The 27,354-nt window shown below is 45.3% G+C and overlaps 2 protein-coding genes across 2 annotated transcripts in view; one reads left to right on the top strand and one right to left on the bottom strand.

Moving 5' to 3' along the window:
* Positions 1-27,354, top strand: part of LOC134341937 (zinc finger protein 227-like) — a 367,790-nt gene that overhangs the window by 74,139 nt on the left and 266,297 nt on the right. The gene's annotated exons all lie outside the window — the stretch shown is intronic.
* Positions 1-27,354, bottom strand: part of LOC134341974 (uncharacterized) — a 124,327-nt gene that overhangs the window by 92,231 nt on the left and 4,742 nt on the right. Inside the window, 3 exon segments of the mRNA XM_063039921.1 lie at positions 5,847-5,878; positions 6,134-6,609; positions 13,801-13,903. Of these exon segments, the coding sequence (XP_062895991.1) occupies positions 5,847-5,878; positions 6,134-6,609; positions 13,801-13,903 (611 nt within the window).

The following is a 27,354-nucleotide window of genomic DNA, read 5'->3' as shown; positions in this document are numbered from 1 at the left end:
ACCAGCTGGAAAAATGGGCTGAAAAATGGCAGAAGGAGTTTAATACAGACAAGTGTGAGGTATTGCACTTTGGAAGGACAAACCAAGGTAGAACATACAGGGTAAATGGTAAGGCACTGAGGAGTGCAGTAGAACAGAGGGATCTGGGAATACAGATATAAATTCCCTAAAAGTGGCATCACAGGTAGATAGTGTCGTAAAGAGAGCTTTTAGTACATTGGCCTTTATTAATCAAAGTATTGAGTATAAGAGCTGGAATGTTATGATGAGGTTGTATAAGGCATTGGTGAGGCTGAATCTGGAGTATTGTGTTCAGTTTTGGTCACCTAATTACAGGAAGGATATTAATAAGGTTGAAAGAGTGCAGAGAAGGTTTACAAGGATGTTGCCAGGACTTGAGAAACTCAGTTACAGAGAAAGGTTGAATAGGTTAGGACTTTATTCCCTGGAGCGTAGAAGAATGAGGGGAGATTTGATAGAGGTATATAAAATTGTAATGGGTATAGATAGAGTGAATGCAAGCTGGCTTTTTCCACTGAGGCAAGGGGAGAAAAAAACCAGAGGACATGGGTTAAGGGTGAGGGGGAAAAGTTTAAAGAGAACATTTGGGGTGGGCTTCTTCACACAGAGAGTGGTGGGAGTAGGGAATGAGCTGCCAAACGAGGTGGTAAATGCAGGTTCTATTTTAACATTTAAGAATAAATTGGACAGATACATGGATGGGAGGTGTATGGAGGGATATGGTCCGTGTGCAGGTCAGTGGGACTAGGCAGAAAATGGTTTGGCACAGCCAAGAAGGGCCAAAAGGCCTGTTTCTGTGCTGTTGTTTTTCTATGGTTTCTACTCAGGAGGTGGACAAAGAGTGTATGGGATTGTGGAAAAGCGGCATTAAAATCGTGGGCCCTGTACAGATTAAAGAAGAGGAGATGTTTGTTATCCTGAGGCAGATTAGGCTGGATAAATCTCCAGGGCATGACAGGGTGCTCCCTCAGACCCTACGGGAGGCAAGTGCAGAAATTGTCAGGGCCCTAGCAGAGATAATTAAATCATCCTTAGTGACAGGAGAGTAATCAGAGGATTGTAGGATAGCCAAAGTTATTTCACTGTTCAGCATAGAACATAGAAATCTACAGCATATTCCAGGCCATTCAGCCCACAATGTTGTGCTAACCATGTAACTTACACTAGAAACTGCCTGGAATTTCCCTAGCGCATAGACCTCTATTTTTCTAAGCTCCATGTACCTGTCTAGGAGGCTGTTAAAAGACCCTATTGTATCTGCCTTGTCCACCGCTGCCGACAGTGCATTCCACACACCCACCACTCTCTGTGTAAAAAGACTTACCCCTGACATCCCCTCGGTACCTACTTCCAAGCACTTTAAAAAGATGCCCCTCGTGTTAGCCATTTCAGCCCGGGGAACAACTTCTAGCTATCCACACGATCAATGCCCCTCATCATCTTATACATCTAAAAAAGGCTCTAAGCATAAACAAGGAAATTATACATTGCTTTGAGGATTTGTTGGAAGTATTCAAAATTATGAGGGTATAGATAGGGTAAATGCCAGCAGCTTTTTCCACTGGTGTTGGGTGGGATGACAACCAGAGGTCATGGGTAAGTGACTTCCCCATTTATACAACACAATACAATACAGCACAATACAGGCCCTTCGGCCCACAATGCTGTGCCGAACACTACTTACTTTAGAAATTATCTGGAGTTCCCCATAGCCCTCTATTTTTCTACGCGCCATGTACCTATCCAGGAGCCTCTTAAAAGACCCTATTGTATCCGGCTTCATCACAGTCGCCGGCAGCCCATTCCACGTACTCACCACTCTGTAAAAAAAACTTACCCCTTGAGGTGATATCACGTGTCAGGACGTGACTGGACAGAGTTCCCAGCATGCGCAGAAATGAAGAATGATCGAGAAGCCTGGCAGTGTAAACCGTGGTTTTGTTGCTGTTAAATTAAAGTTCAAGTCTGCCAGAATATGGTTTGTTATCAGTAACCCACGGTAAGTATAAAGAACACAACACCCCTGATATCTCCCTCGTACCTATTTCCAAGCACCTTAAAACTGTGCCCGCTCTGCAGATTTTCTCTTGTTTGTGACTGGAGGCAGAACAAAGGTGATTTTCTCAACAGCTGATGTAAAAGATTTTGTTCCCTTTCTCCGAGTTCCCAATCCTTGCATTTAGACAACTGGAGCTCAGCTCTGTCTGAGAGATCCATCGGTTCCCATTCCCTCATCAGCCGGAAGCTCCCCGGGGCCCGTGTACGGATGGTGGGGCTGAGAGAGAGGGAAGAGAGCAGGACTGTCCCGGGATTGCGGCTCACGATGTCTGAGTCACAGCAATTGTCCCGAAGTCAGTGTTGAAACACTCTTCTGAGAGCTCTTCTGAGGCCGTTGTGTACTGCGCGCATGCGTGATATTCGGGAACGTCACAATGCTGACGCCTGCGCATTTGATAGGTGCTTCGGCGACGGCGATATTTGTAACGCAGGGATTTATGGGTAATCACTGTGCCATTAAAAGTTTCTGCAAGCACCAGTTCCATGTCCGTAGCTCAGTTTGTGTGTGTGTGTGCATAGAAAATTCAGCAGCTGTTTTAACGCAGAAAGCGTTTCCCATAAACAGTATACTCAATATCAACGTGTATACTCAATATCAACGTGTATCTAATGCCAAAGTACAATCCTCTTACAAGTGTAGATATAAAACACAAGAGATTCTGCAGTTGCTGGAAATACGGTACAGAGACGCACACACAAAATGCTGGAGGAACTCCGCAGTTCAGGCAGCAACAAAGCAGAGGAGTGCACAGTCTAGACATGCTGAAGGGGCTCAGCATAAATGTTGTCTATTTATTCCTCTCCGCATTTGCAGCCAGATCTGTTGATTTCCTCCAGTATTCTGCAGAAATTAACCACCATTTTTTTTCAAACTGTTTGAAAATGTTTCTGATCTTTCATTTGCAGCCACATCCTACCAGTCTGATTCCTCTTCCTGCTCCTCCTGGTAAACTCTAGGTGCCATCTCTTTCAGGAGCCCCAAAGCCCTGATTCAGGCTTTGATTTCTGACTCTGCTCCATCGAAGATTCACTCACTAGTCTGCTGTCAGACTTTAGAGGCACATTGCAACAACCCAGCTGTCTCAGACACAGTCCTTTGAAATGAGTGAAAATCACACAAAACGTTGAAAAGAGCGGGGAGGAAGGAGTTTAACCAACTTCATCCAGAGCCCTGAAGGACGTCAAAAGCACAGTGAGCTTATCGTCTTATTCAGCCTGGAGAAAAATATGCAGGAAATTCATGCAGGTGTACGGGATGCTGAGAGACATTGGTCATGTGGATAGCCACAGGCTTGTTCCTAGGGCTTTAGATTTAGATTATGAAGACACACAGTCCTCTTTCATTGTCATTTAGTAATGCATGCATTAAGAAATGATACAATATTTCCTCCAGTGTGATATCACAAAACACAGGACAGAACAAGAGTGAAAAATCTAACAAAATCACAATTATAACATATAGTTACAACAGTGCAACAATACCATAACCTGATGAAGAAGTCAATGAGCACAGTAAAAAGTTCAAAGTCTCTCAAATGTCCCACATCTCACGCAAACTCTCCCTGCCATGCCCGACCACAGTCCAACTCCGAGTCGTCCGAAAACTTCGAGCCTCCGATCAGCTTTCCGACACCGAGTTCCGAGTATCATCTCTATCCGAGCGATTCGACCTCTATCTCGGTCGCCAACAGCAGGCAAAGCCGAGGGTTTTGAGGCCTTCCCTCCGGAAGATTCATGATCGAGCAGTAACGAGAGCAGCGAACGGGCGTTTCAGAAATTTCTCCAGATGTTCCTGTGTACTTTCACGTCCCTCTCCATCAAATCAGAATTGTCCACGGCCCCTATTTAACGGATACGATATCATTTTTCACCAAAGGACTGCACGCACTGCACTCGCTCCTCCCGCCGAACCGGCTGAACACGAGGGGGCAGAGTTTTAACTTGCTTGGAAGTAGGTACAGAGCAGATGTCAGAGCTAAGTGGTGTGTGTGTGGACAGCACTGCCAGCGACAGTGGTAGAGGCGGATACAATAGGGTCTTTTAAGAGACTCTTAGATATTACATAGATGTTAGATAGTACATGGAGCCTAGAAAAATAGAGGGCGATGCGGGAGGGTAATTCCAGGCAGTTTCTGGAGTAGGTTACATGGTCGGCACGACACTGCGGGCCGAAGGGCCTGTAACGTGCTGTAGGTTTCTGTGATTCTGTGAAATTCAAGGGAAATCTCTTCTCCCACGGTGCAGTGACCAGCTGCAACCTGTCATCACAGGGAGAGTGAGAGGGGAGCGGACTCGAACTCCCAATGGGATCGCACCCCTTCTCATTCACTACCATCATCCGCACCCCCCGTGGACTCCATCCCTTCCCACCCACTCCCACTATTTGCACTCTCAATGAGATCTCTTTCCGTTCATTTCCAACGGGACTGCGACGCTGGCAACTGGAGGGGTTGCTGAAATCCCCATTTGCAAGAACCCAGGACACCATCAGCGACACGAAACAGCTTACCAGCAAAGTCACGGTGAGCACACTCACGGTGAGAGAGAGAGGGGAGCGGGGAAAGGTTGGAGAAGGAGATGTTGGGAGGAACTCGGCCGGTAGAGTAGAGAGAGGGGAGCGGGGAAAGGTTGGAGAAGGAGATGTCGGGAGGAACTCGGCTGGTAGAGTAGAGAGAGGGATAGACCGAGAGGTAGAGAGGGGGGATAGTGAGAGATCGAGAGATACAGTAGATGGGTGGCGAGATGGAAGGTGAGAGAGAAGGGAGAGAGAGGGTGAGAAGGGTGGGAGAGAATGCTGAGATAGCGGTAGAGGAAGTGGGATGGGGAGATAGAGGGAGAATGGGGTTAAAAGGGAGGAAGAGATAGAGGTGAGAGTGGAGTGTCCTATCCACTGTGTGGGGGTTATTAGTCTGTCATCTGACATCACGGGATCTGTCGATGTCGCCGGTTTCTCCATCTATCGATTCGCGTTTGACCTGCAAATTCTGTGCGTGTGAACATGTTTTTTTTCTGCGTGATTACGAGTCAAGCAGACCTGTTCAGCTGCACTGGACACGATTAACGTTCTTAGTAAAACAGTGGTGACGGGGATGGGATCTGTGACACTCGCTCTTTTGGAATCGATGTTCACACTTGAACAATGACCATCATTGGACAAGTTCAGGAATATTATGATTCACAGACCACGGGAAGGTTTACATTAAACTGTTTGGCTAGTTATTCAACATCTCTGAGCCCAATCAAAAGGTTACTATCTTGCTCAGTTTATGCGGTCCGGGAACATACAACATCGTCCGAAGTTTGATGAATCCCGATTTGCTCTCTTCGAAATCTTATGAGGGACTTCTGAGATTTGATCGCATTACAACCCTAAACCATTGGATATTGTGCAGCGCGTTAGATTCAGCTCTCGTTTTCAGTTAGAAAACGAACCAATAGCAACGTTTGTTGCTGAATTAAGAAAACTGACTGAACTTTGTGTTTACGTTGCTGTTCGAGAAGTTATGATACGAGATCGCTCAGTCGTCGGCGTGATGTTCACTTTCAGCGTCGCTTATCGGCAGAATCAGAGCTCTCACTTCAGTCAGCTTTTGATATCGCAAATGGCATGCAAGCGGCAGATAAAAATGCAGTTTTGTCGCAAGAGTGCCAAGTACAAAGAGCGGTGACATCTCCATCACCTACAACTGCCGCAGATTGTACTGACCCTAACAAGGTGTCCCCAGCTAAGAATCAGAAGAATTATACTCCGGGTTTTCCGATGTTACCTTTGCGCTGAATTTCACCGGAAGCCTCCTGACTGTTGACACCGAGACTCATTCCGCTTTACTTGCCAAAGAAAGGACACTTGACCAGAGTTTGCCGATCTCGGCCTCCATCCAAACCAAAACGTCCCACAGCATCTGATCTCTTCTTATTGATCATGACGGGTCTGACCAAGCTACGTTCTGGTCAATGGGAACCAACGTCCACTTTCCTCGGGTGTTGATAGTAGGACACTCATCAAATCCAATGCAAAAAAGAGGTGTTGAAATTCACTGTTGATGTATGTCACCATTCCATAAATGCGGTGTGATCTGAAAGCTCGAAAGCGCTGGACGCTGCTGCCTTGAAAGCCGGATCCAGCCGTCGGGGTCCGGGTCGGAGACCCGAGGACGAGCCAATTACCGGCGCGGACTTAGAGACGATTCGATGTGGCGGAACAGAGGCGAGCGGAGGCGAGGTAGAGCCCGGCCCCGTGCCCGACAGCGAGGACCGATCCGAGATTTGATCGATTTTAAAGTGGGGCCGAATTGGAAAGATCGGAACGAGCAGAATCGAGGCGGTGAGACTAGGCTGGAGAGAGTATCGAAGCAGCAGGGCCCGGCTCCGAAAGCGAGGAACGACGCGATGTTCGGACGTTTTCAACGACGGGCCAGATTGGGCGTCAGACGGGACGCTTCGGCTCGGTGCTCCGCGACGTTTTCTCGGCGCTACGTTCAACAGAGGCAGGGGCATGTTCTTGAATTGGTTCTTGCAATACCTGGCTTCCTGTCCGTGGGGGGAGTCAATTTTCTCAACTTCAGTTCTGAATGTTATTTGGTGAAGTTTATCGTTTGAAACTTTGGTCTTTTTGGTTTATTTTCTCTCCGCACATCTGGCATTTGACGATTTTCTTTCTTAACCGGTTCTATTGGTTTTCTTTGTTTTGTGGTTATTTGTAAGGAGACGAATCTAATTGTTGAAAGAGTATAATAAATGCACTTTGTATTTTGAACTGTAAACAGGTACGTCATCCTCGACGGGTCAGCAGAGGAAAGGCCGAGGAGCCTCCATTTCCCGTGGGTGCACAGCTCTGTAGGTGATGAGTTGGAGATGAAGAATTGATGCAATTACGGAAAAGTCTGAGAAGATTAGTGATGTACCCCGGACAGTGTGCGGGCTGTTGCATCCCGTCAAGTGTGGAGGCGCTAATGCAGAAGATCGGAAAAAACCACAACGTGTTGTAAAGTCAGTCAGCTCCAGCAAAGGCATCAGGCTCCCACCATATTCAGAAAGCAATGTCTGAAGAGACGGCATCCATCATTGAGGACCCTGAAGATCCGGAACACTTTGCATTGCTGACATCAGTAAGCAGGTACCTGGTCACAAGACACACACCCTGAACGTTTCACTAACACATGATCGCACAATGCATACAGCAATGTGGCATCGTAGACACTCGGTTGTGCCCACGTTTTAGTCCATTCCAAGATCAATCTGACCCTTTCCGACTACATCGCCCTCATCTTTCCCATTCATCCACCCGCCTATCTGAGAGTCTGTGGAACGTCCATAACGGAAATGACGCCACGCCGCTGATTACAGAGCGTCACACGTACACACCCCTCAGTGTGTCAAAGAAATCCCTCCGCCATCACCACAATACCTTCCGCCCAACTCCATAAAGTTATGTCTCCGTGTATTCGCCATTTCCGCCTGGGAAACATACAGTATCTCTTGCTGTACAATCGACCTCTGTCTCTTATCATTGTGTACACCTTCCCGACATCACAGCTCATTTTCTGTCCTCCTAAAGCAAAACCTTAGCTCGGTCAACCGCTCTTCATAATCCTGGCGTTATCGCAGTGAATCTCCTCTGCTCGATCTCTAACGATTCGACATCCTTCCTATAATGAAGACCACCGCAGCCTCTGCCTTCTGCGACCAAACCAATTCTGAATCCACACGGGCAATTTTCCCTGGAATTCGTGCCTCCTACCGTCCCGAATGAACTTATCGTTGGGCGAACATATCATACTAAAATCCATATTCACAACCTCCAGTCCTCGGTTTTAATCAATATGTCTCGCCCATTCCTCACGGTATTCAGTCATCTTCGTGAGACATGTTCTGCTCTTCTGAAAGTCCTGCCGACTATCCCTAATCAGACTGTGCTTCGGCAAATCAATAGGATACAATGGAACTGTATTGTCATGGCTGAAGACAACAAAATGGCGGCGCTGCTCCAGACCGCGCTAAACAGATATTTGCAATGCGTGCGGTCCGGATTCATTAAAACAAGAAAGAACCTGTATTTACATACACAAATGATTTCAGTGACACTCAAAGGCCATTGGCAAGGCAGGGTGTTGCATTATTCAGCACAACAACGGCCCTCGGGATGAAGTTATTTCCGTCTAATGCCATGGCGAAGATGTTTCCCTCTCTCCTACCAGAGGGCAGGAAATTAAACAGACAGTGTCAGGGATCGGATAGGTCTTTACTGTTGCCGTGGGCATCCAGAGTCCAATTGTCTCCTGGTCCGGTAGTTCGGAGCCGTCCTAATCAACCCTTTGAGTGGTTTGCAATCTGTCTCGCTGCATCTGGAGCACAGCACTGCCATTCCGTGTGTCAGTCTGCTCTCTATCGCACAGAAAATGTTGACCAGCTATTTCTGAGACAGATCAGCTCTCCCTAATCACCTCATATAGTATAGTCACTGTCGTGCTTTCGCTGCTAACGAGGTTTTGCTGATGGGCCGAGAGAGCTCCTCGGTGATATTCATCCCCAAAAACCTGAACCTCTGAACACTCCCCATTACTTCACCATTCAGGGATAGGGGGCTTTCGACACTTCTTGCATTTTTGAAGTCGATTACCATTTCTATTGTCTTCTTAGTGCTGGTCGAAGTTTGAGGTTCATCCTCTCTATATGCAGATTCATCAGTGTTTGTGATGAGGCCAGTCACTGTTGTGACCTCTGCGACTATGCTGACTGAGTTTGTAGCGGAAGCGGGAGGGCAGTCATGGGCGAAGAGAGAGAGTAGAGACGTGGCTCTGTACACGCCACTGCGGGGCGCCTGTGCTGGAGTTTTGGGGATTTGATGCGCACTTGCTTAGTTTCACCGTTTGGGTACGATGAGTGAGGAAGTGTAAGTTCCAATTACAAGTTGATGCGCCGAGACTTGTGGAGCTCCTAAACGTCATCTCCAGAAATTCTCTCCAATTTTGCCCGTCTCTGAAGTAAGAGTTGTTGGTCGATCATTCCCAGGGTTAATCCCGGTACCTTTCTTGAACACAATAATGATATTTGTCAGAACCTCCCACCGTCTAATCCTGCGCACCTATTCCTGTGGCCACTGAGGACGCACATGTCATCACCAAAGTCGAAGCAATCGCTTCCCACGCATCCATTAGTAACATGTGCTATATTTCGTTTGGTCTCGGGGTTTTATCTATCCTCACGCTCTTCAAAATCTCCAATGCATCTTCCTTCGAAACCTTGACATATTCCAGTATATCAGGCTGTTCTCGCTGCCCCCACATTCATCAAGTTCCCTCTGGGATTCCTACTCTGTGGTCTACGGAGTACTGGGTTAATAGTGCTGGTCCCCGGCATCAGATCTGTCCGGAAGCTCTGCACTGGTGAATACTGGAGCAAAACATTCATTACCGACCCGCACTGCCGCCCCCGTCACCAGGCGCATGTTTCTTTCCTCTTGTATCCTTCATCGCTTCTACCCTCTCGTCCTCCTGTTCTCCTCCTCGCCAATGCACACGCCTAACACTAATGTCCGCTGTTTGACTCCATCTTGACGACCTCGTAACTCTCCAGAACCCTCTCTGATGATTTCGGCTTCTTAACCCTTAAGCATGCTTCTTTCTTCCTCGGGAATGGATATTCCTCATCTCGTCACAGCCGTGACCACTTCGAGTTAGCATACTTTCCCTACCTCAGCGGGACAAACCTTCCCAGAACGCCAAGCAAGGGCACCCGAAACAACATGCACATTTCTGTTGGGCATTTCCCTGAACGCATCCGTTCCCAGTTCACATCCCCAGGGTCCTGCCTCAGAGCGTCATGATGGGGACTCCCGCAAATTAAACACGTCCCAATATATTCTGCTCATATCCTTGTCCATGGCTCTGTAAAAGTTCAGGGAGTTGTCGTCAGTATCTCCAAAATACTCGCTAAGCCTCGTATATCTTAGTTGAGCTTATTCTCTTCAAGCATCGGCTTTCTAAATTATTTCTAAACTTTTCTAAATTAAACAATACTACGTCACTGTTCGCATTCTTTTGGCGCTCCCTCTCTTGTTTATTTATTTATTGTTTATTTCGGTGCTTTTGGACGTATTGCACTGTACACACATTTCACGGCATTTACTGGAGACAGTAAACGTGATGCTGGTTCCGATTCTGATGATGGAAATGAGGAGCCGGTGATGATCCATAATATGCACCGTCATTTACTGAGACCTTATTCGGAGCCGGAAAACCCGATGCACATTCGGTATCGGGAATATTTGTCACAGAGGTTATTATAGAGATTTTTAACCTTCAATGTCAAAAAGCAGGGGTTACTTCAATACATTCCGTGCTGCCCTTGTCAATCATGCCCGCACAACGGGCTGCTGAGTTCATTGTGACTGAGGAAGTATGGACAAAGTTGGAATAAGGTGATGGAATCCGTGTGGTCCACAATGACACTGGGCAAATAACGCAGACTGTGCAGGCCCGCTGTAAAGTTCATATAATGTGGGATTGGTTTCAGGATAAATTGTGAGATCGCTCAGAGCTAACATTTGCTTTGAGAGATATGGAGCGAGATATCATACAATTAATATCAAACAAAATGAATGTGAAGGCAACAATAGAAGCAGATACGAGAAAATCTGCAGATGCTGGAAATTCAAGCAACATACATAAAATGCCGGTGGAACGCAGCATCTTGTGAGTGTTAATATAAGTAGGTGATAGGTCATGACTGGCATTTCAATCCGGAGTGCGGGGAACAGCTTTAAAAACTTTCTGATTGTCTACTTTACTAGACGGTGTTATGGACTGAGCTTTAAGTATTCCCCGCGGTGCCGAGAGGACACAGAAGTAGAAACGGCGCCTTGTTTGTTAACTGACTGTATCTAACTCGAGTTATTGTGCAACCTCTGTGTTTTTTTCACCGGGGTATAGATTAATGTATAAAAGGGCAGCGAGGTCAGAACGCAGGCGAGTGGCTCTCAGTGCTAGCAGTGCGGTACATTTTGTACAACACCCGAAAATGGCTCTACCGACAATCCGGCATGTGAGGATTGTATTTTACCCTATTCTCGCAGCTTTCGGTGTTCCGGGTAAGTCGACACATCCTCTGTCTGAAATGTTCGGGACGGTCTTCTGTTAACAGTCATTTCACTGGGTGTTGTTTCCCGACGAAACCGACCCAGCGCGGAGACACGGCAGACTACCGCTGCTGAACGGTTCGTCTCCGCTCCACACGCTGATGCAGGGTCAAGTTCACTGTCACCCCGACCCCCCATCCCGCCCCCAAAGTTCATCATAGACGATGCTGCTGAAATTCAGGGAGATCAATCCTCTCCGCTGTTCACCACTGTCAGCGTAAATCTGATACCGGGATTGTTGCAGATTGAAATGTATTTTGTGACCTAACGTTTGGTGAAGGAGCAGTAGAACAGGACGATTTGTGGGAACGTTGCGGATTGTACCAACTGCCGCCGGAGTTGAATTTTCTCTCTCACATTCTGTCTGTCTGTCTCTCTCTCACTCTCCCTCTCTCTGTCTGTCTGTCTCTCTCTCTCTCTCTCTCTCTCTCTCTCTCTCTCTCTCTCTCTCTCTCTCTCTCTCTCTCTCTCTCTCCCCCTCTCTCTCTCCCTCTCTCTCTCTCTCTCTCTTTCTGTCTCTCTCTCTCCCTCTCCTTCCCTCCCCTCTTTTTGGATTTCCGATCAAACCTTTCATTATCTGTCTTACCCGAACCAGTTGGGAATTATAGTAAACATAGCTAGCACAAGAACGGGGTGTCCAGCAAGGGATTTGAATTAATTTCTCCCTGTCGCACCTTTAAGATGATAATGAATGTGATCAAAAATGGCGGACATATTCAAGTGAGAACTTATTTATTGATAGACGTTTCGGAAACTATTCGAGTTTAAGCTAGATTGCGTACAAGCGACACTAGACGAGTCAGTGAAGTCTGATTCTGTTCACCGGGCCCTGCGCTCTTTCACTGACTAAACGGAGGGAACGAGGGCATCGGTTTCACCCTGGGGCTGATGACCGATAGCGGGCACGGCCCCACTGACTCCGGGCCTGTACTGGCTCAATAATAATGAGTTCCGTTGAGTGGATTCTGTCGCTGCACATCAGCGGAACCTCCTACAGCTACTGTGTTCAGCTCTGTCACGGCTCTCATTCACTACGGCTGGTGTCTAAATGGGGCTTCGAGGGTAAGAGCAATTGAAATGACGATCCCACGGGTAGGGAATGTAGGGCACAAGGGAGGTATGGGAGAAGATGGTGATCTCCCCTATTTTTCTGGGTTGTGATGGCGAATGAGCAGCAGTGCTGCCCCCTCTCGGTTACTTCGCCAAGGTGACATCGAGAGCACGTCACCAGCAACTTAACCAGGAGCAGTGCTGCCCCCTCTCGGTTACATCGCCAGGGTGACATCGAGAGCACGTCACCAGCAACTTAACCAGGAGCAGTGCTGCCCCCTCTCGGTTACATCGCCAAGGTGACATCGAGAGCACGTCACCAGCAACTTAACCAGGAGCAGTGCTGCCCCCTCTCGGTTACATCGCCGAGGTGACATCGAGAGCACGTCACCAGCAACTTAACCAGGAGCAGTGCTGCCCCCTCGCGGTTACATCGCCAAGGTGACATCGAGAGCACGTCACCAGCAGCTTAACCAGGAGCAGTGCTGCCCCCTCTCGGTTACATCGCCAGGGTGACATCGAGAGCACGTCACCAGCAGCTTAACCAGGAGCAGTGCTGCCCCCTCTCGGTTACATCGCCAAGGTGACATCGAGAGCACGTCACCAGCAACTTAACCAGGAGCAGTGCTGCCCCCTCTCGGTTACATCGCCAAGGTGACATCGAGAGCACGTCACCAGCAACTTAACCAGGAGCAGTGCTGCCCCCTCTCGGTTACATCGCCAAGGTGACATCGAGAGCACGTCACCAGCAACTTAACCTGGAGCAAATGCGCAGTTCGGCTGCAAACCGTTTTAGTTCACTGAATGAGGAGTTTTGATTCTCTCTTGGAACATAACCCCGGTAATTTTGCCCATCACTGTCGGAAAAGTATTTTCACATTGAATTCCAAGAACGCTTCTCCTCGCCCTGTTTGTAACTCACAATTTGTGACTCTTTCCCTAGTGAACCTATTGACAACGGTGGTCCTCTTCCGAGGGAATTGCGGCCTTTCCAAATATATATCGCTCTACATGGCTTTCATGGCAATGGCAGATCTCCTGGTGATGATCCTCTGTGTAATTGCGTACCATATCGTCATGTACCAGTTTCCAAAATCCTTCCTGTCCTACACATCCGTCTGTAAGTTCGTCCTGTACTTCAATTCGACCAGCCTGCAAACCTCGGTCTGGTACACTGTCCTGTTTACAGCCGATCGGTTTGTAGCGATCTGTTGTCAGAAGCTTAAAATGAAATATTGCACGGTGAAGACAGCTGTTGCCGGCAGTATAACCGTGTCGCTCCTGATGCATTTACAGAACGTCCCGTATCTATTAGAGTATAAACCTGTGCGTGTAGTTAACGGTATTCAATGGGGCTCTCAGCCGAGCTCGTGGTTCATGACGTCTCTTGTGGGCGTCGCATTCTCCTTTCTGCAGAGTATTTTAACGGTTATATTACCTTTTGTTCTGATAACCCTGTTTAACTGTCTGACGGTAAGGCGCATTTTATTAGCCAGTAAAGTGCGCCGTGGACTGCGTGGTCACAGCAGTCAAACACAGAAGGATCCGAAGATGGAAAGCCGCCGGAAATCCATCATTTTACTCTTTAGTGTGTCCGGCAGTTTCATTCTGTTGTGGCTGACGGCCGCCGTGAGCTTTCTGACCACCCGATTCACAGCAACCGCGCATTACGACGGCGATTACACCGACTCTGCCTATGTCGCCACTGAAGTCGGCTACATGATCATGTATCTGAGTTCCTGCACGAACGCCTGCATTTATACAGCGACCCAGGCTAAGTTTAGAGAAGAATTGCGGCTGGTGTTAAAATACCCTTGGACTTTATTTTTAAAATTGGTTACAAAACACGGGTAAAGCAAAGCACATATTCCTGAAGGTCGAATGTTCATTAACTACTAATTCTCCGCATCGGGAATCTGTTATTGGGTCGCGATGTACATCTGGGTTTTATGTGTTTAAGTATAATGCGTCCCACTATTAAATTGACATGAAATAAAATATAACTCCATTTCCGTGCAGAAGCGTCCTTAATAGCCGTGACGTCATCAACAATCCTGGTATCCCATCACTCAGTTGATTTCAGTCACTCGTTGCGTTTGACAGCTCCATTGACACTCAGGGCTCATTTGGCCACTGGGTAACTCGGGTAAAGGTGGAGTCATCGGAATGTCTTTTACACTGGCAGTGGAGATTCGCTGCGGTCAGCGCTGTGACAGAGCTACCTTCTTGTAGATTGCAATGGGGAATCAATATTGCATAGATTCTGCCCCAGCTCGACTATGGCGACCTCTGCCAATCCCCAGAGCCATAATCCAGCCCGTATCCCTCTCTACCTTTGTTAACCAAGGGTTATCCAGACACGTTTCCATTGTTTTATTATCACCCGCATCCAGCACGTCTACTGCAGACATAACCACGCCGCACTGGGCGAGAAAAAGAGAATGTCTTCAGATCTGTCTATGGATGTGCCACTGCTGACATAGAAGACAAAGTTGTTGGCTATCTGTACAATATACACCTCGCCATAATTGTATAAACTTTTACACGAACCCTTCACTTTATTTTCTATTTCAGACAATCAAACTTCTCCTTATAGTTTATCCGCTTCCCCACAGTCCAGGAAACAATCTGGTGAATATTGATCTTCCATCAGTTCTTACAACATCCTTCCCATGGCGTGGCAATCAGAATTGCACCCATTGCTCTCAGTCTGTTATCACCAGTGCTCCGTATCGCTGTCAGACCGAGTCGGAATTCTTCCACTCAAATCCTCGGTGAACAATGCAAGAATAACAAAATCCACTTTCGCTGTACTGTCCTCCTGCATTCAGAAAGGTATGGCCTGGCGTTGCAAGGTTACAACTAAAAACGACCCTCCAAAGGTCTATATGGTCTCCCAGATTTTTATTTCACAATGTGGATAAGTCACATTTTGTTTCACATCCTTTTTTACAAACAATAAAGGACCCAGCAGCAAATCTACAGCTCGCCGCTTATTGCCGGGTCCGGGAGGAGAGACACGCTCGCACACTGCCATTCGCATCCATTTACCAAGCTAATTGTGTGACTAGTTTGCCAATTCATCTCCGCGTCCCTGTATCTGTCATGGGTGCCTTGTTAGAAACATTACTGAAGGCCATCCAAACTCTATCTACCTTCCTGCTTCGTTAAATCGTCGAGATTGTTCCTTTAAAAGCACAATCATATTTGTGACACATGACGCCGCCGGCACAAGACCACACGGCTACGGCGCAGGGATCCACATAGGCTCTGCGTATGGTTCGTGGCGACGCCGTACCTACGGCGTCGATTTGACGCAGAAGTATAAATAAACCTTGACTCCTTATTCGCTTCGTTGAACCGCCTTCCGAGCTGTATATACATATATTCTGTTAACCGGAATTTTCTGCCATGCCATTCCCATACCGATATAAAGAGAACTGATCTCAATATTCAGGAAATGAAATGATAAGGGGAGCGATGTGGAAACGGTGAAGAAGTGAGAAAAAAGATATGTAAGGAGGCACAGACGGTAAACGACGTTTGGGGGATAAATTGAAGACGGGTGTTTGCATAACTAATGACACAACTAAATCGAGAACGCTGGGTTTATAATTCTATGAACTTGTATCCAAATCACTGGGAGGTCCCGTCCAAATCAGTCCCATGATCCCAGAGTTCAGCGCTCTTTCAGTCACGCCCGCACGGCCCTCCCTCCACCGCGGACGTCCATCCTTCAGCTCCCCGAGGTGAAATTTCCGCAGTCTCATCCGTCGGCTCAGTAGCCTGTCCATTCCTTCCACTTTTGAGCATTCTCTCCGTGGAAAACTGGGCGAGATACGCATCCCGTCCACAACTCATCCACACGAATGCTCCAAGCCGTATGGTAATGGACACGTAACTGAAAGCGTTCCAGGAGAACGAAACGGGGCAAATAGAGCAAAGCCTCCTGGGTAATAACTGAGGAATAGCGATCACACTGTGAAAATTCGCGAAAATCAGGGTGGGCATATGAAATACAACAAGAAGCTATTCCTTAATGAGACATTATCACGACTAATATATTCCCACGAAGAAGTATTTCCTTTTTCCGCATTTAAACTCATTGATTTATATAAAAAATGAATATTTTGAAGTATTTCAAAGAGTGAGCCGTTGCGGAACTCCGGGTGTAAAGTTGCAAGCGTTCATTCCATTTCCTGAAGGGTATTCTCCCCGTCACATTTCCAAATTATCCCTTTTCTTAACGCCATACCTGGGAAAAATTCCCCCGGTGTCCGTTCTTTTGTATCCTGTCGTCAGTGTGGAAGTTTGATTCAGTTCATTTCTGTCTCTTGTATTCACTCCATGGATCTCCTCAGCTCCGGCCTCCTGCATCCGTTCCACACCCTCACACTCCTCATTTGGAGCTTCATTCCATTCTCACAGTTCCCATGTCTCCGCTGTACTTTTCCAATGTTGGAAGATTCTCCACACAGGTTTCTCTGAGGTTCCGTCCCTCTGCCAATGGAGAGAAATTCCTTTCTGCATCTCAGTTATGTCCTCTGCATGTTCTCCCGACACCTCTCCCGAATTCAGCACGGTGAGATCCGCCCGGTCTTCATCCTCTTCAATTTCTATTCGTCAGCAAGATTCTACCAACCTTCACAACTCTTTTTATTTTCTCTGCCACTCCACGCCTTTCAGCATTTTGAAGGGAACATTTTTTACGTGATTTTCTGAACTATTCGGCCCTCGCCACCATTATGTCCTGGTCCTGGATGAGACACATCCACTGTGATCCAGGGACACAGAGCTGAGCAAAACAGCGGGCTGAGCGCTGGCGAAATTCTTGGCCGTCTCTGGAGTAGGTCTCTCTGCTGTGGGCCGAAGGGCCGGTAATGTCCTGTCAATATCTATGTTCTGTTTCAATCTTTTTATTGAGTTTCAAAATTAAACATAACAATAATAGTAACGATACACAGAGATCGGGATTACAATAACAACGGTTAGCATGTACAAGCACAAATTCCAAGTAGCAAATATAGTTTAGCCTCCCAACCTCATAGTAATTCACCATGAAAAAGATACTTTATAAACAGTGAAAAAGAAAACCCCCTAAACTAAAAAGAAACTAAACTAAACAAAAACACAAACAAAGCTTGGGCTGTCATATTACATCGGCTAAACATATTTGTTGTTAACTCCGCTCCTCTGTACATGAACAAAAAAATTACTACAAAGGATTCAGAAAAGGTCAACTTACATCATATGAAAACATTGAATAAATGGACTCCAAGTTTCTTCAAATTTAACCGAAGGATCCACAGTACCGCTCCTAATTTTTTTTCCAAGATTGGGCATGCTATCGTTTGGGAAAACCATTGAAATGTAGTGGGGGAATTAGAATCTTTCCATTTACATAAAATAGATCTTCTGGCTATTATTGTAACAAATGCAATTAGACGAAAAGCTGACATGGGTAAACGACTAGAGTCTATCACTGGTCGTCCAAAAATTGCAGTAGTAGGATGAGGTTGTAAATCAATTCGCAGAACTATTGAAATAATATCAAAAATATCTTTACAATATTTTTCTAAAAGAGGACAAGACCAGACCATATGTGTCAAGAAGGCTACCTCAGAATGACATCTATCACAAACAGGATTTATATGGCAACAAAAACGAGCTGACTTATCCTTGGTCATATGAGCCCAGAGAACCACCTTGAACTGTATCAAGGCGTGTCTGGCTCACATTGAGGAAGTATTGACTAATGTTCTATGTTCACACAGTTTTCTCACTCCATCCAGAGACAACAGTAATGGAGAGGTACAGCTGTTAATTTTGTGTACTTCATTGAATGTTTAAAGACACGTCGCCTGTGTTCTGGACAAACGACAGGCGGATGAGTAACCGCTCCTGCTAATCGCCGACCTTTCTGTTCCTGCCACTTTAATTCCCTATTCCTTGTAAGTTCTGATCTTTATGTGTCTGGCCACATGCACTGATATACAGGTGAAACACCCCGGTTTCCTTGGCTGCGTGAGTCGAAGGAAGGCACTCTCAATTCCTGCCAAACTCGTGAGACTGAGACGGCTCGATCCCACCCCAAACCCCGGGTTGTGTGGGTGCTGTGTAATTTGCTATCCTGTGACAAATAACAGACTGTACACTGCATACGATTAAAGGAATTATACTTATGAATCTTAACTTAACTGAAAGGTCACTGAAGAATAACAAAAATAAACTGCCCAATTCCAATCAAACAGTCACACGTGCACACGTTGGAGCTCATCTGGAACTTCTCTGTCGCTCAGGCGCTGGGTCCTCGGTCAACGTGAAAGCTCACACCACCTTCCGAACGGCGCTCACAATCCATCTCGAACAAACGGGTCTCCCGCCGGATCCTGCGCTTCGACCGGTTCTCTACAGCGTCTTCTCTCCCCATCTCCCGCCGAACAAAACCCAAGCCCAACCTTAGTGTCCCTCACCAGAGAAACATCCCCTTAATTCAACCATCCTAATTGGATAGCACACATTTCTCCTCATCTCTTATGTTCAACCATAAGCCAAACAAGCTGAAAACAAGCTGCTTTTACAGAACTGCCAATATGAAATACATACAGCACAACAGTAAAAGTAATAACCAGGGCATTACCCTCTCCCCACACCGAAATAGTCATGTCATCATGATTGGAAATAATTTGCCCTCTCACATTAATAACACCGCTTTCAAGGGAATTTCGTGAGGTCAGCAACTCCAATCCATTTGTAAAAGGTAGTAACATATCTCACTAGGGGGATAGTCGGAGCACTCTGTTACCCTGGCCCTACATAGGCAAGCTGATTCTTTGAGACCTCCTTATCCCATCAACTACTTCAGTTTCACACACTCCTTGGGATACCTCTGGTGTAGATGACGAGGGTTCTCCCGGTCTATCACTCGTGCCTTCCTGCAACCCGGATCCCTCTGCTCGGCTTCATCCCCAGTTACTCTGGAGCCTGGACCCGCTTCCTAGTCCAGTTGCAAGCCAGCCTGTGCACTGCTAATCCCCCACACAACCGCCACCCCCCGCCCCGCCCAGGTCACCTGCCCCAGCGAGAGAAAGGATGGGAATCTCTTCATCATTTTTGGGGAGTTGGCGAAAGGCAGCATATACCACAACCCCTTTACCTCATCCTCCGAGTCCTTCAGTCATTCGACGTTGCGGGAGAGTCTTCTTACTAGGTGTAGGGTCCAGGCCAGGCTCTGGGTTAACACGTACCTCTTGCCCCAGAGGTAGAAGGTGGTTCCGGTGCAGAATCCTGACAGGTCCATTCCCATCCTCTGGTATCACTCAGAAAACTATTACGTTTGGCATTTGACTCTCCATTACATTGGTCGTAGCCTCCCAGTGGTGAAACAATTTATGCTTCCCTGGTAGACCCAAATTCATTATGAGGACTCAGTTTCCAGGCATGCACTGGGAGAACCTAACTTTTTGATCATCTTCTCCATGTGCCTTGCGTGTTACGCGTTTGGGCGATCATGACTTTCCACATCGCAGCGTCAATGATATCTCGCACATTTAGATCTGAACTTTAACAGTGTCCATATATCTTCTTCTTTGCCTTTCTCTTCCGGGTTTCTCAGGCATACGGCCTTGCAATGTAAGGCATTCTATTTCTCCCTTTCTATAGACATGGCCCAGGAATTTAAGTTTCCTCTCATTTAATATTCTCATTAAAGATCTTTCTGTATGGGCAAGTTGGAGTACTGTCTCATTAGTTACCATATCCCTACATGATATTTTCAGCATTCTTCAAAGAAACTACATTTCTGTTGCTTCTAAGTTTCTTTGGAGTTCTGATGTTATAGTCCATGTTTCGGAAGCATACAGCAAGATTGACCAGATGCAACATTTTAGTAGCCTAAGCCTTGTTGTCATAGTAATGTGTCTGTTGGCAAAAATGGGTTTCATTTTTTGGAAGTTGGTTTTGGCAAAGGCAATTCTTCTTTTTATTTCTACTTTACTTCCTGAATCTTGTGATATAAAGCTACCAGGGTAATTAAAGCTGGTCTTTTGTTCAATCACTTGGTTAGCGATGTACAATTGGCATCTGGGAGTATTCTGCTGTTTTGATATTACCATACATTTTTTTTACAGTTGATGGTTAGACCAAAATCTGCACTTGTTTGTACTACTTTGTCTTGGAGGATGTGTAGGTCTTTTGCAGCACTTGGTGTTAGGGTAGTATCGTCTGCATATCTTATATTGTTGATATAACACCACCAATGTTTATCCCATCTACGTCTTCTATTTCTCTGAGAATCATTTCATTATAGATATCAAATAATTCCGGCAAGGCAACGCATCCCTGTCTAAATCCTCTTTGAATTTTAGTCCAACTGCTTATATTATCATCAATTTTTACCGTCGCTGTTTGATTCCAATATAAATTTTGAAGCAGTTGTTGGTCCCTTCCGTCAGTGTTTAGTTTAGCGAGAATTTGAAATAATTTTTCATGTTGCACTTTGTCGAATGCTTTAGTGAAATCAATAAAACATAAAAAGACATCATTCTGATATTCAATGGTCCTTTCTGAAAGCATTCGTAGTATGATAATTGCGTTCCTAGTTCCTCTATCCTCAATAAACCCATATTGCAGTTTGGAAGTTTCTGGGCTTAACTTGTTTTTAATTCGACTCAGAGCAATTCTCAACCAAATCTTTATTATGTGAATCATAAGACTTATTATTCTATAATTTTTGCAGTCAATCGTTCCAGGAATGCTTGGCAGAGTTATAAGTACTGATTCCAAGAGATCGCCAGAGAATACAGCAGACTCATATATGACATTAAACAGTTCATAAAGAATATCTATGACCGGATCCCCCAGGGCTTGTAGCATTTCCACTGAAATTTCATCAGGTCCAGTGGCTTTACCATGTTTCATGCTTCTCATTGCTTTAGTTATTTCTTCTTTGGTAATAGGTGGGCCAGGAGTAGGGTGTTTAATATCTGGGGGTTCCCCTCTATTATCTTCAAAAAGCTGATCTATATACTGAATCCACCTCTCACATACTTTATCTGGGTCTGTTAGTATGGATCCGTCTGCTGATCTTATGCATCCTGTAGAGGAGGTTTTCTTAATTACAGTAAATTCCTTAATTTTATTGTACATTTCTTTGCTGTTGTTAATATGACTTTCTACTTCATTGCATTTTTGATTCAGCCATTCTTCCTTTGCAATATTGCACAATTGTCCGGTCTGTCTGTCTAGCTCTCTGTGTTACACTTCATTATTCTTCACTAACCTTCTTGGTTCCATCAGATCTCGGATTTCTTGGGTTATCCACCCCTTGTTGGTGTGTTGGATTTCTTGCACTGGGATTATCTTCTCTGCTGATTGTTGTATTGCACATTTAAATCTGTCTCAAATAGGTGTTGTTTCGTGTTCGGTGAGGTGCTCTTCTACAGCTGTTTTGAATTGTTGATTAAGTATGCTATCATTTTTAAGTTCTCCCAACATATACTCCTTCCTCTTTTTTTCCACGTTTCGGTTTCTTTAATTTTGTTTTAATGGTAGCTATTACTGGATGGTGATCTGAACCACAGTCTGCTCCTGGGTAGGCTTTAGAATTTGTGATATTGCTTCTAAAGCGTTCATTGATGGCAATGAAATCTATTTGATTCCCGGTTCTATCTCCATGGCTATTCCAAGTACACAATCTACGTGGATGGTTTTTATACCAAGTATTGGTGATCACTTGGTTGTTTCTGACACACCAATCAGTAAACCTTTCTCCATTTTCATTTTTCTCCACAAATCCAAAAGGTCCTATCATGTTATCAACGCTTTCCTGCTGTCCACTTTGGAGTTAAAATCTCCCATGACTAGTTTTATATCGTGAGATTTACATTGCTCATAAGCACTGTCGAGATCTTCATAAAACTTGCTGATATCTTCTTCATCCGCATCAGTTGTTGGGGCATCGGCTTGGATTATGCTAATATTAAAAGAGTTATCCCTAAATTTAAATAAAAGCAGCCCAATATCGCCCAATATCCCAGAACACATTTTGATACTTGTTTGTTTAAAATAATTCCAACTCCATACATATGCTGTTGACCTCTAGAATACATGATCAGAGAAATATTCTTAGTGAATTTGCCACTGTCGGTCCATCTCATTTCTGACAGGCCTAAGATATCAAATTCCAACCTTTTCATTTCAGTTAAAGTGTTGTCCAACTTTCCTTTCTGGTAAAGTATACGGATGTTCCATGTTGCTACCCTTGGCCTTTCCCTATTGCTTACAGTCTCTGGATGACGGTCTGGTGTCACCTGCAGCACATGACTACCCCGACCGAGCGAGGTGTTGTTCTGTTCATTAGCTTCAACCCCATTCACGCTGTTGTCTGGTTTCCTTCTTTTGTTTCTTTCCATGTTTGATCAGGCAGGAATTACAACATTGGTTTGCCATTGCCTCCTGTTGCCGCAGTGCTCATCTAACTAGAGCATTTGACCTCTACTGGTGTTCCCAACTGGAATCATACACTGGACATCGCCCTACCTTTGCTGTTGTTGTACAAAGACAATCCTCCTCCACAGCTTGAAATCAATCTCCCTGCTGCCGGAGATTTCAGTGAGTTTAGGTGACACCACCAGTGTCGGTCTGGTTATTTCTCTGGCGCCAAACACTCGCCATAGACAGAGCTCCTTCAGCGAGACAGGGTGCTCCCGGACCTGAGCCCGACCTGAAGGCGGAGTTGTCTTGGGTGGCAGAAGCTATATAATCGCTATTGGCATTTCCTGATATTTAGTCAGGACCCAGCCACCCCATACACCCACATTGCTTAACAGGATAAAAATCAGAAATTATGGCATGGATAGAGGAATTGCTGACAGCCAAGAGGCAGCGAGTGGGAATAAAAGGAGCGCTTTCTGGTTGGCTAACTGTGACAATTGATCTTCAGGGGTCAGTATTCGGTCCGCTATTTTTCACATTATTTGTCAATGATTTGGATAATGGAATTGATGGCTTTGTGGCAAGGTTTGCGGATGATACAAAGATAGGTGGAGGTGTTGGTAGTGCTGAGGAAGCAATGCGATTGCAGCAGGACACAGACAAATTTGTAGAACGGGCAAGAAAGTGGCAGATGGTGTACAATATTGGGAGATGTACGATAATGCATTTTGGCAGAAGGAACAACAGTGAACTATTATCTGATTGGTGAGAAGGTTCAAACAACAGAAGTACAGAATGAAATATGAGTCCTTGGGCAAGACTCCCAGAAGTTTAATTTACAGGTTGAGTCTGTGGAAAAGGAGGCAAATGCAATGCTGGCATTTATTTAAAGTGAAGTAGAGTATACAAGCAAGGAGATAATGCTGGTAGTTTCTAAGACTCTACTTAAGAGTATTTGGGACCCATATCGACACTACTTCGGCCTCACTTAATAACATAAGAAATAGGAGCAGGAGTTGGCCATCCAGCCCATAAAGCCTACCCCGCCATTCAATAAGATCGTGGCTGATCTGTCCGTAAGCTCAGCTCCATCTCCCTGCCTTTTCCCCATAACCCTCAATTCCCCTACTATGTAAAACCCATCTAACTGTATCTTAAATATACTTAGTGAGGAAGCCTCAAATGCTTCCCTGGGCAGAGAATTCTACAGATTGACTGCTCTCTGGGAAAAACAGTTTCTCCTCATCTCCGTCCTAAAGCTTCTCTCCTGAATCTTGAGGCAATGTCCCCTAGTTCTAGTCTCTCCTACCAATGGAAACAACTTTCCTACTTCTATCTTATCTATCCCTTTCAAAATGTTGTATGCTTCTATAAGATCCCCTCTCCTTCTTCTGAATTCCTGAGAGTACAGTCCCAGGCGACTCAATCTCTGCTCATAGGGTAACCCCTTCATCCCTGGAATCAAACTGGTGAACCTCCGCTGCTCTGCCTGCAAAGCCAGTACATCCTTCTTCAAGTATGGCAGCAAAACTGCACACAGTACTCCAGGCGCGGCCTCACCAGTACCCTGTATAGTTGCAGGATGACCTCCCTGCTCTTGAATTCAATCTCTCTAGCAATGAAGGCCAACATCGTATTAGAGTTAGAGTATTTCGGACCCATATCTCAGAAAAGGCGTGTTGTTGTTGGAGAGAGTCCAGAGGATGTTCAAGAAGACGATTCCGGGAATGAAGGGGTTAAGATATGAGGAGCGTTTGCCAGCCTTTGGCCTGTACTCCTGCACTGACCTATGTTTAATAAATGCGGGTGGTGGGGGGTAAATCTCACTGAAACCCACCGAATGTGGATAGGTCCAGATAGGGTGGATGAGGAGAGGGCTTTTCGTATGGTGGGGGTAGCCATACCAGAGGGCACAGCCTCAAAACTGAGGAGCGACCTTTTAGAATAGTTAAGGAGGATTTTATTCAGTCGGAGAGCAGTGAATCTGTGGAATTCTCTGACACAGACAGCGGTGGGGGCCAAGTCTGTGAGTACATTTAAGGCAGAAGCTAATAGTTTGCTGATCAGTCAGGACATTACAGGATATGCCGAGGAGGCAGGTGCATGGGGTTGAGTGAGAACCGGGATCAGCCATGATAGAACGGCGGAGCGGACTCGATGGGGCTGAATGGCCTAATTCTGCTCCTATGTCTTATGGTCTTATACTGCTAGAGTATTACACAGTGCAGACTGACACAAAAAATACTATTACATTCAGCTGCTATTTCTTTACTCTATTACTAACTCGCCAGCATCATCTTCCAGCGGTACAATATCAACCCTTGCCTCTCTTTTACTCTTTATATATCTGAAAAACTTTTGATACTTGATATTATTGGCTCACTTACCTTAATTTCTCATCTTGTCTCTCCTGTGTGTTTTTTAGTTGTCTCCTGTTGGTTGTGTAAAAGCTTTCCAGTCCTCTAACTTCCCACCATTTTCTTGCTATATTATATGACACCACTTTTGTTTTTATCAAAAACAGGAGAAAACCTGTGTATGCTGGAAATCCAAGCAACACATACACAAAATGCTGGACGAACCCGGGATGCCGGGCAGCATATATGGGAAATAGTAAACAGTCGAGGTTTCGGCCGAGACCCCTAATCAGTACTGGGAAAAAAAAAGATGAGGTGTTAGAGGAAGAAATGTAGGGGCTGGAGGGGTAGAAGAAGTGGTAGGTGATAGGTGAAACTAGCAGAGGGGGAGTAATGAAGGAAAAAACTTCTTAGTATATAATTTCCTTAATGATTCTCGAAAGATCATTGCTGATGCCTCCACATCTCTTCAGCCACCTCTTTCAGATCTCTGGGGTGTACACCATCTGGTCCAGGTGACCTATTTACATCCAGACCATCTCTGTTTCCCAAGAACCTTCTCCTGAGTAATGTAACTTTACACATTCTGATCACTGACACCTGGGACTTCCATATTCCTGCCAGTGTCTTCGACAGATAAGAGTGATGTACAATACTTATTCAGTTCATCTGCCATCACCTTGCACCCCCAGCCCATTACTACCTCTCCAGCATCATTTTCCATTGGTGAAACATCCACTTCCGCCTCTCTTTTACACTATATGTACCTGAAGAAAAGTTTGGTATCCTCTTTAATATTACTGGCAAGCTCACCTATGTATTCCATCTTTTCCTTTTTTAAATTATTTGTTCATTCTGTTAGTTTTTAAAAGCTTCCCAATCTTCTAACTTCCTCATAATTTTTGCGCTGTGCCCTCTCTTTGATTTTTATGTTGTCTTTAGTTTCTCTTATCAGCCACGTTTTGTCCCCTTACCTTTAGAAAACGACTTCCTCTTTGTGATGTCTATATCCCCTGCGTTCTGAATTGCTTCTAGAAATTCCAGCCATTGCTGCACTGTGTTTCATCCCTGCCCGTGTTCATTTCAAATCAATTTTGACCAATGTTTCTCTCATGCCTCTCCAATTCTCTTTATTCCACATCTGATTTTAGCTTCTCCTTCTCTAATGTCAGGGTGAATTTGATCATATTAAGATCACTTGTCGCTAAGGGTTCCTTCAACTTAAGTGACCTAATTAATTCCAGTTCATTACAACACCCAGTCCAGAATAGCTGATCCCCAAGTGGGCTCAACCACGAGCTGCTCCAAAAAAGCATCTTGTTGGCATTCTAGGAATTCCTCCTCTTGAGACCAATACCATCCTCATTTTCCTAATCACCTGCATGACAATCCCCCATGACTATTGTAACATTGCCCTTTTGGCACGCATTTTCTATCTCCCATTGTAATTTGTGGACTACATACTTACTGCTGTTTGGAGGTCTCCATACAATTCCCATCAGGGATTTTTTTTTTACATTTGCTGTTCCTTAATTCTACCCACAGATTCTACCCCTTCCAACCCTATGTCACCTCTTTCTAATGATTTTATTTAATATTTTACCAACAGAGCCACACAACCCCACTACCAGCTTGTTCTTTCAAGAAACTTGTTAGCATCTGGGAAACAAGAGGACCTGCAGATGCTAGAAATCTAGAGAACTACACACAAAGTACTGGAGGAGCTCAACATTTCAGGCAGTATCTATGGATGGGAATCAGCATTTCGGGTCAAGATCCTTCATCGGGACTCTTGATACCCACGTATCTGGAATATCAACAAGCAAAGAAAGTAGAAAGTACTGCGAAATAGGGAAAAAAACTTTGAGAAAATTTCGTTCAAGGCTTAAAAAAACCTGTCAAACAGAGCTCAGTAGTTAACAAACACAACAAAAGCAAGTACTTCTTTCATCAATACCGACATTGAATTTTTTTATAGAAATATCTTGGTCCCATTTCAATCAGTAAAATACACAAAGAAAAGTAAGAACTTTAGAAAAGACTATTTACACACAGACCCACTTAGATTAACACTGCCTTGGACAGAAGGAGGAAGAGAAATAACACACATGAAAAAAAAAACACTCAACAGTCAGATAAAGCTTCTAAGTATATATTTTCATCAAAAATGTACAGGATTCAGCATATGCAATAAAATACAGACTAGAAAACTTAAATGAGAGGCCCACTCAGAAAAATGAATCATCACTTTGGAAGAAAACATTAACCAGTGGAATGAGTTTGACCCTCCATGGGAGA

This window comes from Mobula hypostoma, unplaced genomic scaffold (assembly GCF_963921235.1).
Source record: "Mobula hypostoma unplaced genomic scaffold, sMobHyp1.1 scaffold_42, whole genome shotgun sequence".
NCBI lineage: Eukaryota > Metazoa > Chordata > Chondrichthyes > Myliobatiformes > Myliobatidae > Mobula > Mobula hypostoma.
Note: the sequence above shows the minus strand (reverse complement) of the source record. Positions and strands in the feature narration are given on the sequence as shown.